Source organism: Scyliorhinus canicula, chromosome 17 (assembly GCF_902713615.1).
Source record: "Scyliorhinus canicula chromosome 17, sScyCan1.1, whole genome shotgun sequence".
NCBI lineage: Eukaryota > Metazoa > Chordata > Chondrichthyes > Carcharhiniformes > Scyliorhinidae > Scyliorhinus > Scyliorhinus canicula.
Window position 1 is genome coordinate 17,863,166 of NC_052162.1, and position 12,736 is coordinate 17,875,901.

The 12,736-nt window shown below is 47.0% G+C and overlaps 1 protein-coding gene across 1 annotated transcript; it reads left to right on the top strand.

Annotated features, from left to right (window-relative positions):
* Positions 1 to 262: 262 nt before the first annotated feature.
* On the top strand, positions 263 to 4,935 carry slc25a5 (solute carrier family 25 member 5). Its single transcript, XM_038774597.1, has 4 exons — positions 263 to 533; positions 3,305 to 3,788; positions 3,894 to 4,034; positions 4,516 to 4,935. The coding sequence occupies exons 1-4, from the start codon at positions 420 to 422 to the stop codon at positions 4,671 to 4,673; spliced, it is 897 nt and encodes a 298-aa protein (XP_038630525.1). The 5' UTR covers positions 263 to 419; the 3' UTR covers positions 4,674 to 4,935.
* Positions 4,936 to 12,736: the final 7,801 nt, after the last annotated feature.

The following is a 12,736-nucleotide window of genomic DNA, read 5'->3' on the forward strand; positions in this document are numbered from 1 at the left end:
TTCAGTGGTCTTGGCGGAAATTGTTACAGTTGCGGAGTTGCTGGGAGGCTCCGGGGGTTACATTTTGCTACATTGTCACCTCGCTGGAGGCTCCGGGGGACAATGGGTCAGCTGGCGGCGGCGGCGAGCCCCCCGGGCGGGGACGCACCCTCCCCACCCCCACCCCGCCCCGCCGGTTCGCCCAATCGGCGCCGCGGCCGCCGCGCCCCGGGAGGCGGGCGCTCTCGCGGTAGCTGCGCCGCTTTAAAGCCGCACTTCCGCTGCAAAATCGGCCATTTCGTCGGCGCCGGCAGTAGTTTAAAAGTTGGGTGTTGGGCTCCGCTCCAAGGTGGTTGAGGAAAGAAAAAAGGAAGCGAAGCAAATTTACAAAAAAAAATACCCCGAGCGTTTAAATTAACGAGGAAATATAAAAACCAGCAATGGCGACCGACAAGCTTATAAGTTTCGGTAAGGATTTCCTGGCTGGCGGCGTGGCTGCTGCAATTTCCAAGACGGCGGTGGCTCCCATCGAGAGAGTGAAGCTCCTGCTGCAGGTAAAGCCCGTTCTGTTCCCTCCCAGTCTCACCAATGATTCGATGTAGCTACTCTGCTGCTTTCGTTACAATGTCGGCGCAAACTGCGAGTGAAAAACGCCGCCTCTGATGGGAAACACGGAGAGAAGTGGGTTTGCAAATGGGGTCTCTCCCACCACCCCAATCTCCTACCCTTACCCCCCCCCAAATCTCCTACCCTTACCCCCCAATCTCCTACCCTTACCCCCCAATCTCCTACCCTTACCCCCCAATCTCCTACCCTTACCCCCCAATCTCCTGCCCTTACCCCCCAATCTCCTACCCTTACCCCCCCAATCTCCTACCCTTACCCCCCCAATCTCCTACCCTTCCCCCCCAATCTCCTACCCTTACCCCCCCAATCTCCTACCCTTACCCCCCAATCTCCTACCCTTACCCCCCCAATCTCCTACCCTTACCCCCCCAATCTCCTACCCTTACCCCCCCAATCTCCTACCCTTACCCCCCCAATCTCCTACCCTTACCCCCCCAATCTCCTACCCTTACCCCCCCAATCTCCTACCCTTACCCCCCCAATCTCCTACCCTTACACCCCCCCCAATCTCCTACCCTTACACCCCCCCCCAATCTCCTACCCTTACACCCCCCCCCAATCTCCTACCCTTACACCCCCCCCCAATCTCCTACCCTTACACCCCCCCCCAATCTCCTACCCTTACACCCCCCCCCAATCTCCTACCCTTACACCCCCCCCCAATCTCCTCCCCTTACACCCCCCCCCAATCTCCTACCCTTACACCCCCCCCCCAATCTCCTACCCTTACCCCCCCCCCCCCAATCTCCTACCCTTACACCCCCCCCCCAATCTCCTACCCTTACACCCCCCCCCCAATCTCCTACCCTTACACCCCCCCCAATCTCCTACCCTTACACCCCCCCCCAATCTCCTACCCTTACACCCCCCCCCAATCTCCTACCCTTACACCCCCCCCCCCATCTCCTACCCTTACCCCCCCCCCCCCAATCTCCTACCCTTACACCCCCCCCCCCAATCTCCTACCCTTACACCCCCCCCCCAATCTCCTACCCTTACAACCCCCCCCCAATCTCCTACCCTTACACCCCCCCCAATCTCCTACCCTTACACCCCCCCCCAATCTCCTACCCTTACACCCCCCCCCAATCTCCTACCCTTACACCCCCCCCCCCAATCTCCTACCCTTACACCCCCAATCTCCTACCCTTACACCCCACCCCCCCCCCCCCCCCCCCCCCCCCCCCAAATCTCCTACCCTTACCACCTCCACCCACCCACCCAATCTCCTACCGCCCCACCCCCCAATCTCCTACCCTGGACCAAATCTGGAGCGGATGCAAAATGGAGCTCTCCTCTTCCCCCCCCCCCCCGGAATGAATGTGACCCCTGCCAGTGCGGGCGGTCAGCGGCTGTTCTGTATTAATGCAAATGAATTATTTAATTGTGGGTCACTGTTGTTCCAAACATTTTATTGAAAGAAATAGAGAACTGGTGATTAAAGAACCTGGCTGGTGGCCATCAAGGTCGTGACAAGGAGAAGGAGCGCGGCCTAGGGCGAGGAGGATTACTGATGGGGAGGAGGCCCCGCTTTGCCCATCGCCTGCCCCCCGGAGCGGAAATTGGGAGGAATGTTTCCCCGGGACTAACCTAGCAGAGGGAGAGCCGGGCTAACGGATGAAGCACTCGGAGAAAGTGGCCATTGTTCCTGGCCTCTGTTTTCCGGATTCCGCATCCGATGCGGAGGCCGCCATTCCGCAGATATGCGCGCACCGTCAGCACAGATCCATTTTAGACCGCTTCTCCCACATCTTAACCTTTGCAAATGTTAGGATTTCGAAATAAAATTGTCCCCCTCGCACGGTGTATCGTGGCAGGGCGACATTCTGCTATTTTGGCGCGGTGAAATTTTCGCCAGATACCGCCGTATTTTTATCCGCAATGGCGTAAGAGCCGCGATGTATTCTCTCTGAAATCTTTCCCAACCCTTCCCCCGTCCGCCTTCGAAGGTCACCCTGAAGATGGAGTGCCACTGCGGGGTTCACCCGCTCCTTTGGCGCTGTAGTTTCATGTCTGTCTATTCTGTGTAAAATGCATCTTGTGCCAGGAGCAAAGAAGTCAACATTTCTATTTTTGAAGATAATATTTGCCAGGCCACTCGGAAGTCAGGGTCACCTTGCCACTCTAGTAAAGTCAAGGGCTGCAGCGTTGAGACTCCTCCATCTGCAGTATTCCTCTGGTCAGACACCTGAGGTATTGCTCTTCCTTCACTGATCTACCTTTACTGTTGCTGGATCAAAATCCTGGCATTCCCCTGGGGATACCTACACTATAGGGACTGCAGGAGTTCAAAAAGGCAGCTAAGTACCATCTTCTGGCGGGCAAGGCAGCAGTGACCCCATAGCCTAATGGATAAGTCATCTACTTCGCTAATTGTAATGAGGAAATCACTATTACAGAAGTAGTGCATTTTGGTTGGGGTGCCTTTTGATTGAACCAATTCCTGAGGGCAGTTCATGTCTTGCATCTCATGACCTGCCTCTCCTGCAGTCTTGATTGAAGAAGTTCCTTTGAGCCCCAAAGTCCTATTGCACCATCTTAACTATTGAACTTTGAATGTAGCTGGCAGTGAAGTTGGACTTGTTTCTGCAGCATCTGTCTGGGCACTTCACTCCTAAGCTATGTCTGTGCAAACTGGATTACATATGATTTAATGACCACTGTGGTAACCCAGACAATTTGTTTTATCTCACTGCAGGTGCAACATGCAAGCAAACAGATCGCAGTAGAGATGCAATATAAAGGGATCATTGACTGTGTTGTACGCATCCCAAAAGAGCAAGGTTTCATGTCCTTCTGGCGTGGTAATTTGGCCAATGTGATCAGATACTTCCCCACCCAGGCGCTCAACTTTGCTTTCAAAGATGTGTACAAACAGTTTTTCCTTGGTGGTATTGACAAGAGACAATTCTGGCGTTACTTTGCTGGTAACTTGGCTTCTGGTGGTGCTGCTGGTGCTACGTCGCTCTGCTTTGTCTATCCCCTTGACTTTGCCCGAACGCGCCTGGCTGCTGATGTTGGGAAGTCTTCAGCAGAGAGAGAGTTCTCAGGATTGGGTAACTGTCTTACCAAGATCTTCAAGTCTGATGGCTTCCGGGGGCTGTACCAGGGCTTCAATGTATCTGTACAAGGCATCATCATTTACAGAGCTGCGTACTTTGGCATCTATGACACTGCAAAAGGTACACATTAAAAATAAATGTATTCATGACTTTCAGCTGCATCTTTCATATTTCTAATGTGATGACTGTTCTCTTTCTAATGTGATATCTTTCCCTTTTCCACAGGAATGCTCCCAGATCCCCAGAACACCCACATTATGGTCAGTTGGATGATAGCTCAGAGTGTAACAGCTGTTGCTGGTGTGACTTCCTATCCATTTGACACAGTTCGCCGTCGTATGATGATGCAGTCTGGTCGGAGAGGAGGTAGGTCAACCATGGATGCTTTTTATTGAATGTGGATAATGAATGTGGGCATCATTGGCAATGCCAGCCATAACCTGCCCTTGAAGGTTATGAGCTGCTGCCTTGAACTGTTATAGTTGTGGTGTAGGAACACCCACAGTGCTATTAACAAAGGAACTTGGGAGTTTGACCCAGTGCCTGTGATGGAGTGGCAGTATAGTTCAATGTCAAGACTGACTTGAATAGTGGTAATAGTCATGACATCATACTGTTGCAGATATATGCTAACTTCTCAACTATCCAAACTAAGTGGAGGAGGGAACAGTTATTGGAGGTCCAAGGGAATTGTAGTGGCAGAGGGCTTTTCTCAATTCTCAGTACACTGGAATGTTGAAAATGCCTTTTGCTTTATTCATATAACATTTAATTGTTGGAGGGCACTTAGTTCTAAATTCTAATGTTGAAGTAGACAGATGACCAAGATTATTGTTTCTGCTTTCAGCTGATATCATGTACAAGGGAACTATTGACTGCTGGAAGAAGATCCTTCGAGATGAAGGCGGCCGAGCTTTCTTCAAGGGTGCCTGGTCCAATGTGCTCAGAGGCATGGGTGGTGCTTTTGTGCTAGTCTTGTATGATGAGTTCAAGAAGTATGTCTAAATGGTCACAGACGTCAATGTTGTGTGAACCAGTGTTGTACTTGTAACATATCTTGTACATTCATGGACTGTTAAGTTACACCTATTTATGGGGGCCCAATCTGGTATCTATCTGCTAGTTTGGGTTGTGAACCGACCATTGTAAGTGACCACAATCATTCTCTAAACTTAGTGTCATTCCATGCTGATGGGACTAAATCACTTCATCCAACTGATCTTTTTAAATTACTGTAACTAAAGAAAATAAAGGACAGTGTAAATGATTGTCGTCTTTATTTATGTTTCAGTAGGATCTGGTATTGGTGAGTGCATTTTATTGGTTAACTTCCCCATGTGTTTCTGAAAGTACTGTTCCAGAATTCCACATTCACCTGAGTGTCCACTGCTGCAGTTCTACAGATGCTGTTTAGTTCAAAAGACAATTCTGTAACCCTAAACATAGGTTAGTATTGGAGTGTTGTAAGTCTGTTGGTAGACATGTCTACTCTAGTTGAGAGTTAATATTGCACAGTGTCAGCTACTTCTCTACTTCAATAAGAGCAGTCCATGCCAGAAGCTTTGCTCAAAATTCAGTGGATTGTTTTGTCTTTAGCTCGGTAAGCATTCTAAGTTGTGTAGATCCAGATTCTCATTGCTGACTCAGCTATGTGCTATTAGACTGGGTAATCTTGCAATGTTCCACTTGCATGATTATGTACGTTTAACAGCCGAAAAGCATTGATTTAGATGTCAACAATTCGGTACATGATTTCTGCTGTATACCTATGGCCAGTCTCTGATCCAGATAATAAACTTTTAAGTGAATATAATGGCCTCTTGGCTGAATTGAAACTTTTTTACTACTAATTTTGCCTTTATGCTAGTGCTGCAATTAGATTAAAATCCCTTTGGCTGTAAGCTTGTGTATGGCAGGTTTCTTGACCTGTAGCTGCCAAAAGAAGCTAGTGCTTTGGATTAACTAGCTGTTTGGAATGGTGTGAAATTCTGAAGCACCAACTGTGCATGTACTATTTACTGTTGAGTGCTTGACCTTTCCTGACATCTACTTGAGCTTCCATGTGATGCAAAGTGATCTGTTGAAGGATAAGAGAATTTTTCTGTTGAAGTGCAAAATAACCAGAGGCCAAATAAAGCAAAATTGTCATGGTCTTGTCAGATTAAAAATCAGTTTCTGCCTAGTTGCAGAAGCGTAGGTGTTGAGCATTTGTGTCTTTGGTAAACTTCAATAATAGGATGTTGTAGTTGCTTTACTGGAAGTGTTGCTGGCTATGCCATCTCTTAATTTCCCTTGAAGGTGATGAACTGCTGCTATCCCTGTGGTGTAGGTAAACTAAAAGTAGTTCTGGGGTTTTGAGCCAGTGACAATGCAGGAACAGCAATTATAATTCCAATTCAGGATAGTTAGCTGACTTTATAAGTTACTGTGGGTTTAAAAGATGCTGTTGAGGACCCTCTGAGTTTCCGCATTGCATAATGTAGGTTGTGGACAGGTGAGTGGCAGCAAGTATTAAGGTGGGTGTGGTGCTGATCCAGTCTGCTTTTTTTTTTTCCTGAATCCAGCAAATGCATGAAATTGGAATAGGCTGCTAAGTAGGTCCTATTGAAACATTTTGCTTCTAACTTTGATTAATGTTGAGGCTGAGAAGTAAGCTAGTGGAAAAGGCTGCTGATGTTATGGTGGGTGAATAAATAGTTTTCATAGAGTTAATGTTTAAGGTGGCCATTGCATTTTGTTGGCTGAGAAAATTACCTTTTGCTTACAGTGCACTTGTAATGAAGGTTTGACAGTCAGGTGATTTGATGCCTTGTGCTGCAAACATGGACATTGGGATATGTATTGGTGGTTTAAAATTGAAAGGGAGGGAAATCAAATATTTACAGCACAACATTGTATCATATGCATGTATTTACCTAGTGTCCATGTTCACAAGCTTACTTTGAAAGAGGTTTGACTTGTGTTTTTTTTAAATGAAAAAAAGTAACAAATGTAACTAACAGGTGAGTTGTATCCAAAATATTGGATATAGGTCAGCAGTGGAGTGGGACTAATAATAGTTCAGAGTGGGGCAAGCTAGAAAATCCTTTGACTTGCTTGAGGCAAAGTTAATTTATTTAACACCAATAAATCAAAACCATTCTATGACTACCAATGCTCCAGTCAGCATCAATACTGTCCACAAAGATTTCTGCAAACTGACCTTTTTGGACTTTTGCTCCTGGCTGGTCAGTGCAGCCATCTCCATGGAAGAGATTAGTAGAGGATCCAGGGCAAAAATCAGCCCATCAACAACTTGGAAGTGTGCGTGCCAGGACTGCATGCCGGATCTCGATTGTTTGCAGGAAGAATAAAATGTGTAAACAGTGGGAGATTTCAGAGGTATGGAGGAATCTGAGCATCCTAGTGTGTTATTCACAGGTAGAGCACATAATTAGGGAGGTTATTAGAATGCCATTGTTTGTGTAGTCACAGAATCCCTACAGAGCAGAAGAGGTGATTCGGCCCATTTGTGTTTTCACTGACCCTCCAAAAGAGCACTCTGCTCATGCCCACTCCCCTACCCTATCCTCGTAACCCTGTGCATTGATCATGGCCTGTCCAGCTAACCTGCACGTCTTTGCACACAATGGGGCAATTTAGCATAGCCAATCCACATAACCCGCACACCTTTGGACTGTGGGAGGAAACCCACGATGACTGGGAGGGAGAACGTACAAACTGCACACAGTCACCCGAAGACTGGAATCGAACATGGGTCCCTGGCACTGTGAAGCAGCAGTACTAACCACTGCCGTGCCACTGACTGTAGTCTTGCCCTCCTTATCTAGGGAAATATGTTAATGCATTACAAGCAATATGTTAATGCATTACAAGCAGATCGCAGAAGGTTTAATTGACCAATACCAGGAATGAGTGACTTGTCTTCTGAGGAAACGTAGCAGAGGTTAGGTTTGTATCCACTGGAGTTTTGAATACTTAGAGGCAACTTGATCAAAACCATTGAGGTATTGATGGGTTGGATTTGGTGAGGACGTTTCTTGTTGGAGAATCTAGAACTAGGGATCATGAAGATGAAATGAATATAAGTTTTTGCTCCCAGAGGATTTCTCAAGGCACTAGAAGCCGAGCTAGAGAGATTCTTGATTAACATGGGGTGAAAGGTTATCGCGGGTTGGGCAGGAATGGGGTTGAGGTTATAATCTGATCAGTCATGATCTTATTGAATTCAGAGCAATCACCAGGGCCGAGTGGCCTGCTCCTAATTCGTATGCAACATTTAATAAGTTTTCATCTTCCAACATAAAATTGTATCAGTATTTACTGCAAATAAATACAAAGTAATTATTCAGCATGTCTATTTCCTTATTTTCATTGACAGTATTCACATAGGAGCATCCACATTGCCCCAGGATGAACTTTTGCATAGATTTTTATTGTATATGGGCATTGTTGGCTCGGCCAGCATTTATTGCCCTTGTGAAGGTGGTAGTGAGCTGTCTTCATGAACGGCTGAAGTCCCTGTGGTGTAGGTACACACATGATGCTGTTAGGGAGTGAGTGCCAGGATTTTGATCCAGCGACCATGAATGAACGGCGATGCCGTACCAAGTCAGGATGGTGTGTGACTTGGAGGGGAACTTGCATATTGTGGTGTTACCTAAGCACCTACTGCATTTGTGCTTCTCGATGGTAGCGGTCATGAGTTTGATAGGTGTTGCTTTGGCCAGTTCCTGCAGTATATTGGTATCTTTCCAAGTTTCTTTTCATACTCTACTTGTAGCTCTTACTGTCTGTTTTATCACCCTCTGCCCAATCACAAATACCTACTTGTTTTTGCATGCTTTCTCTTTTAGTTCTGATATGTCTTAACTCGTTAGTTCTCTATGGCTATCTTTTTTTGGAAAGTAGAGCTCAGGGTATAAAGGATTCTCTATTTTCTTAAATGCATTTATGGACATCTCGCATTGATCTTCTTTCTTAGATTTGTCAAATTTGGATAGTTTCAGTGCATCAAAATCAGCCTGACCAATGTTCCGCCTTTTGAAGTGTTATCCTGTGGCAGAGATAACTTGCCATTGGCCGCCGACTGGAATCTCTGGTCCCGCTGTTACCTATAGCGTTTCATGGCTCACCCGCCCTGCTATGGGGGTCACTTTCAACGGGACCAGAAGATCCTGCCCATTGTAACTCATGTTTCTTCCTTTCAAACAGTTAAGTTGAACATTATTAATTGTCTTAACTATTACAAAATGAGGCGGGGGGGATTATTTTAAGTTTGAACGTATGATTTAATGAGAAGTGCATCAGAGTGCCAGAATCAGCTTGAACCATGCCCAGTGTGCCACAATCTGCCCGAACCATGCCTAAAGATGCCAGAGGACAAGTCAGGCTGAGGTGGAATACTTTGCATATGTGAGGATGAGTGGGGTTCCAACACTGAAGAAGCTCAACATAGGAGAAGGCCATTCAGGCCTGCCCTGCCATTCATTATGATCATGGCTGATTATCCAACTCAATAGCCTAATCCTGCTTTCACCCCACCCCCCACATCCTTTGCTCTAAGTGCTATATCTAAAACATTGAAGTTGATGTAATATTTTGGCCTCAACTACTTCCTGTGGTAATGAATTATGAAGAAATTTCTCTTCATCTGTGTTCTAAATGGAGTACCCCGTATCCTCTGACTGTGACCCCCTGGTTCTGGACACACCCACCATCGGAAACATCCTGCACCTACCCTGTCTAGTCCTGTTAGAATTTATGGTGGTGCAATCGTTAGCACTGCTGCCTCACGGTGCCGAAGACCCGGGTTCGATCCCGCCCCTGGATCACCATCGCATGTGGAATTAGTACCTTCTCCCCGTGTCTGCGTGGATCTCACCTCCACAACCCAAAGATGTGCACAGTAGGTGGATTGGCCACGCTAAATTGCTCCTTAATTAGAAAAAAAGTGCTGTTAGAATTTATAGATTTCTATCAGGTTCCCCCTTGTTCTTCTGAACTCCAGTGAATATAATCCTAACCGACTCAATTTCCTAATAAACGTCCCAGGAATCAGTCTTGTAAACCTTCTCTGCACTCCCTCTATAGCAAGAAAATACATCCTCAGATCAAGAGACTAAAACTGTACACAATAGCGTGGCACAGTGGTTTAGCACTGCTGCCCCATGGCACCAAGGACCTGGATTCGATCCCAGCCCAGTGTGGAGTTTGCACATTCTCCCCATGTCTGCTTGAGTCTCACCCCCAGAACCCAAAGATGTGCAGGGCTGATGGATTGGCCACGCTAAATTGCCCCTTAATTGGAAAATAAAACGTCACAATATTCCAAGACATTGTATAATTGCAGCAAGATATCCCTGCTCCTGTACTCGAATCATCTCGAAATGAAGGTCAGCATACCATTTGCTTGCTTTACCGCCTGCTGCATCTGCATGCTTACCTTCAGTGACTGGTGTACCAGGACACCCATCTCTCGTTGCACATTCCCCGTTCTAAATCTCTAGCCAGATAATAATGTGCCTCCCTGTTTTTGATACCAAAGTGGACAAGCTCGCATGTATCCGCATTATACTGCACCTGCCATTCATTTCCAAGTCAATCAACTTGTCCAAATCTTTCAGGTCCCAAAGGTAAGCGCTGAAATATTTAAGTGGGAAGGCATTTGTTTCATGCCCTTCAGAAAAAAAAATGCACCAGGAATGAATTGTGGGGAGGGTGGAGCCCCTTTCTGTACAATCACCGGGAGGGGGATTAGTCACTCATGAGTTCCTGTTAGTCTCAGATGGCCATCTTCAGTGTGGGTGTGTGGAATGAAGGCTGTGTGATCTTCCCAAAGAGGTTCCCTGTGGGCAAGAGGCCTGTTCCGGGAGTGACTCACTCTGTAGTCACACTCCTTACCGCAGTCACTGTTTCCCGGGCATTCTCAGTCAGCACTTGCGGAATTAGGCCAAGCCCAGCGCAGACCGAGGATTGCGAACAATATCCGTGTGCGATGCGCTGTTTAATTAATTATTTGCGCTTTCGTTAAACGGCCTCACCTCCCTCGGGAATGACCTTCCCCGCAAAGTGGGAGGGGCAGAACTGTGATTCGCACTGTCAGGAAATGCCTAAAGATTGCAGCAAGTTTAAACCCGGAGTCGGCCATAATGTCCTAAACTCCGCCTCATTTCCACCGCCATTTCACTTCTTTTGGTAGCAACGCGAGGCAGAGGGCGTGCCATCTAAAATATTATTTCCGCGCATCGCCTGCTCAAGGCAGTGTAGGCCAGGTTACCCAGAAAGGTCTGTTGTCATGTAAGGAACACCCCAGCCAATTCTCGCACAGTAAGATCCCACAAACAGAACTGTGACCACAGCCATCCGATCTGTTTCATTGATCTTGGTTGAAGAATTCCAGGGGGTAAAATCCCCCCCCCCCCTTCTTTAAATCCAACTTCTTTGTCCAGCTGAAAGGGTAAATATTCCAGCTGAGAGACAGAGCTGACCCTCTGAAAGACCCTCCAACAGGGCATGCCGTCAGTAAGACCCCATAGCAGAAGCGCTTCGAGGGGCATATTCATTTCCCCACTCAGTCCATGTGCTGAGGGCACTCCCATTGCAATCACACGCATCCACATGAACTGTGTACTGTACTTACATAACGGCCAAACTGAAAAACAGCCCTCAGTCATCAAGAATTTCAAACATTTCTCACCAGCTTCTAACTTGCTGAGCGACTGCCAACTGTTGTGATTCATTATGTTGTGAGCTGAGTCTCTTTGACAGCCACTTAGTCATTAAAAGCTCCCAGGTCCCATTCCTGACTCCACTCATCCACTTGATTTGTTCTTTTTCTTGTTTCATGGGATGTAGGCATCACTGGCATTGCCAGCATTTGTTGCCCATTTCTAATTGCCCTCCGAGGGCCATTTCTGGAGTCACATGTAGCTAGGCCAGACAAGGATGGAAGATTTCAACTTCCATAGAATCCCTGCAGTGCAGAAGGAGGCCATTTGGTCCATCGAATCTGCACTGACCCTCTGAAAGAGCACCGTACCTAGGCCCACTCCTAGTGGTGCTAGGACCCCAACTATTCATATATATTAATGATTTAGGTGATGGAACAAAATGTGATATCTCCAGATTTGCGGATGACACCGTGTTGTGTGGGAGGGTGAGCTGTGAGGAAGATGCAGAGATCCTTCAGTGTGATTTGGACAAGTTACGTGAGTGGGACAATGAATATAATTTTGAGAAATGCGAGGTTATCCACTTTGGTAGCAAAAGGAGGACACAGACTATTAACTGAATGGCCATAAATTAGAAGAGGGCAATGTGAAACGAGACCTGGGTGTCCTCGTACACCAGTCACTGAAGGTAAGCATGCAGATACAGCATGCAGGTAGTAAAGAAGGCAAATGGTATGTTGACCTTTCAAGAAGATTTGAGCACAGCAGGGATGTCTTGCTGCAATTATACAGGGCCTTGGTGAGGCCACACCTGGAATTTTTTGTGCAGTTTTGATCTCATCTGAGAGAGGATGTTTTTGCTCTAGAGGGAGTGCAGCAAAAGTTGCATAGAACCATTACAGTGCAGAAGTAGGTTATTTGGCCCATCGAGTCTGCACCAGCCCTTGGAAAGAGCATCCTACTCAAGCCCACACCTCCGCTCTATCCCCTTAACCCAGTAACCCCACGTACCCTTTTGGACACTAAGGGACAATTTAGCATATCCAATCCACCTTACTTGCATATCTATGGACTGTGGGAGGAAACCAGAGCATCCGGAGGAACCCACACAGACACAGGAAGAACGTGCAAACTCCACCCAGATAGGAAGGCTGGAATTGAACCCGGGACCCTGGAGCTGTGAGGCACCAGTGATAACCACTGTGCCACCACCAGACTCATTCCTGGGATAGTGGGACTGACATATGAGAGAAGATTGAATTGGTTAGGATTGTATTCACTGGAGTTCAGAAGAATGAGAATCTCCATCTAAGTAGGACTTGCCTCTGGGCTATCAGAGAGCCGAATTAAGAACTAGGAGCAGGATTAGGCCATCTGGTCCCTCGAGCCTTCTCC

Coding starts and splice junctions, on each gene's coding strand:
- slc25a5 (XM_038774597.1), top strand. CDS start 420: ATGGCGACCGACAAGCTTATAAGTTTCGGTAAGGATTTCCTGGCTGGC. Junction 534..3,304: donor GAGTGAAGCTCCTGCTGCAG/GTAAAGCCCGTT, acceptor ATCTCACTGCAG/GTGCAACATGCAAGCAAACA. Junction 3,789..3,893: donor CATCTATGACACTGCAAAAG/GTACACATTAAA, acceptor CCTTTTCCACAG/GAATGCTCCCAGATCCCCAG.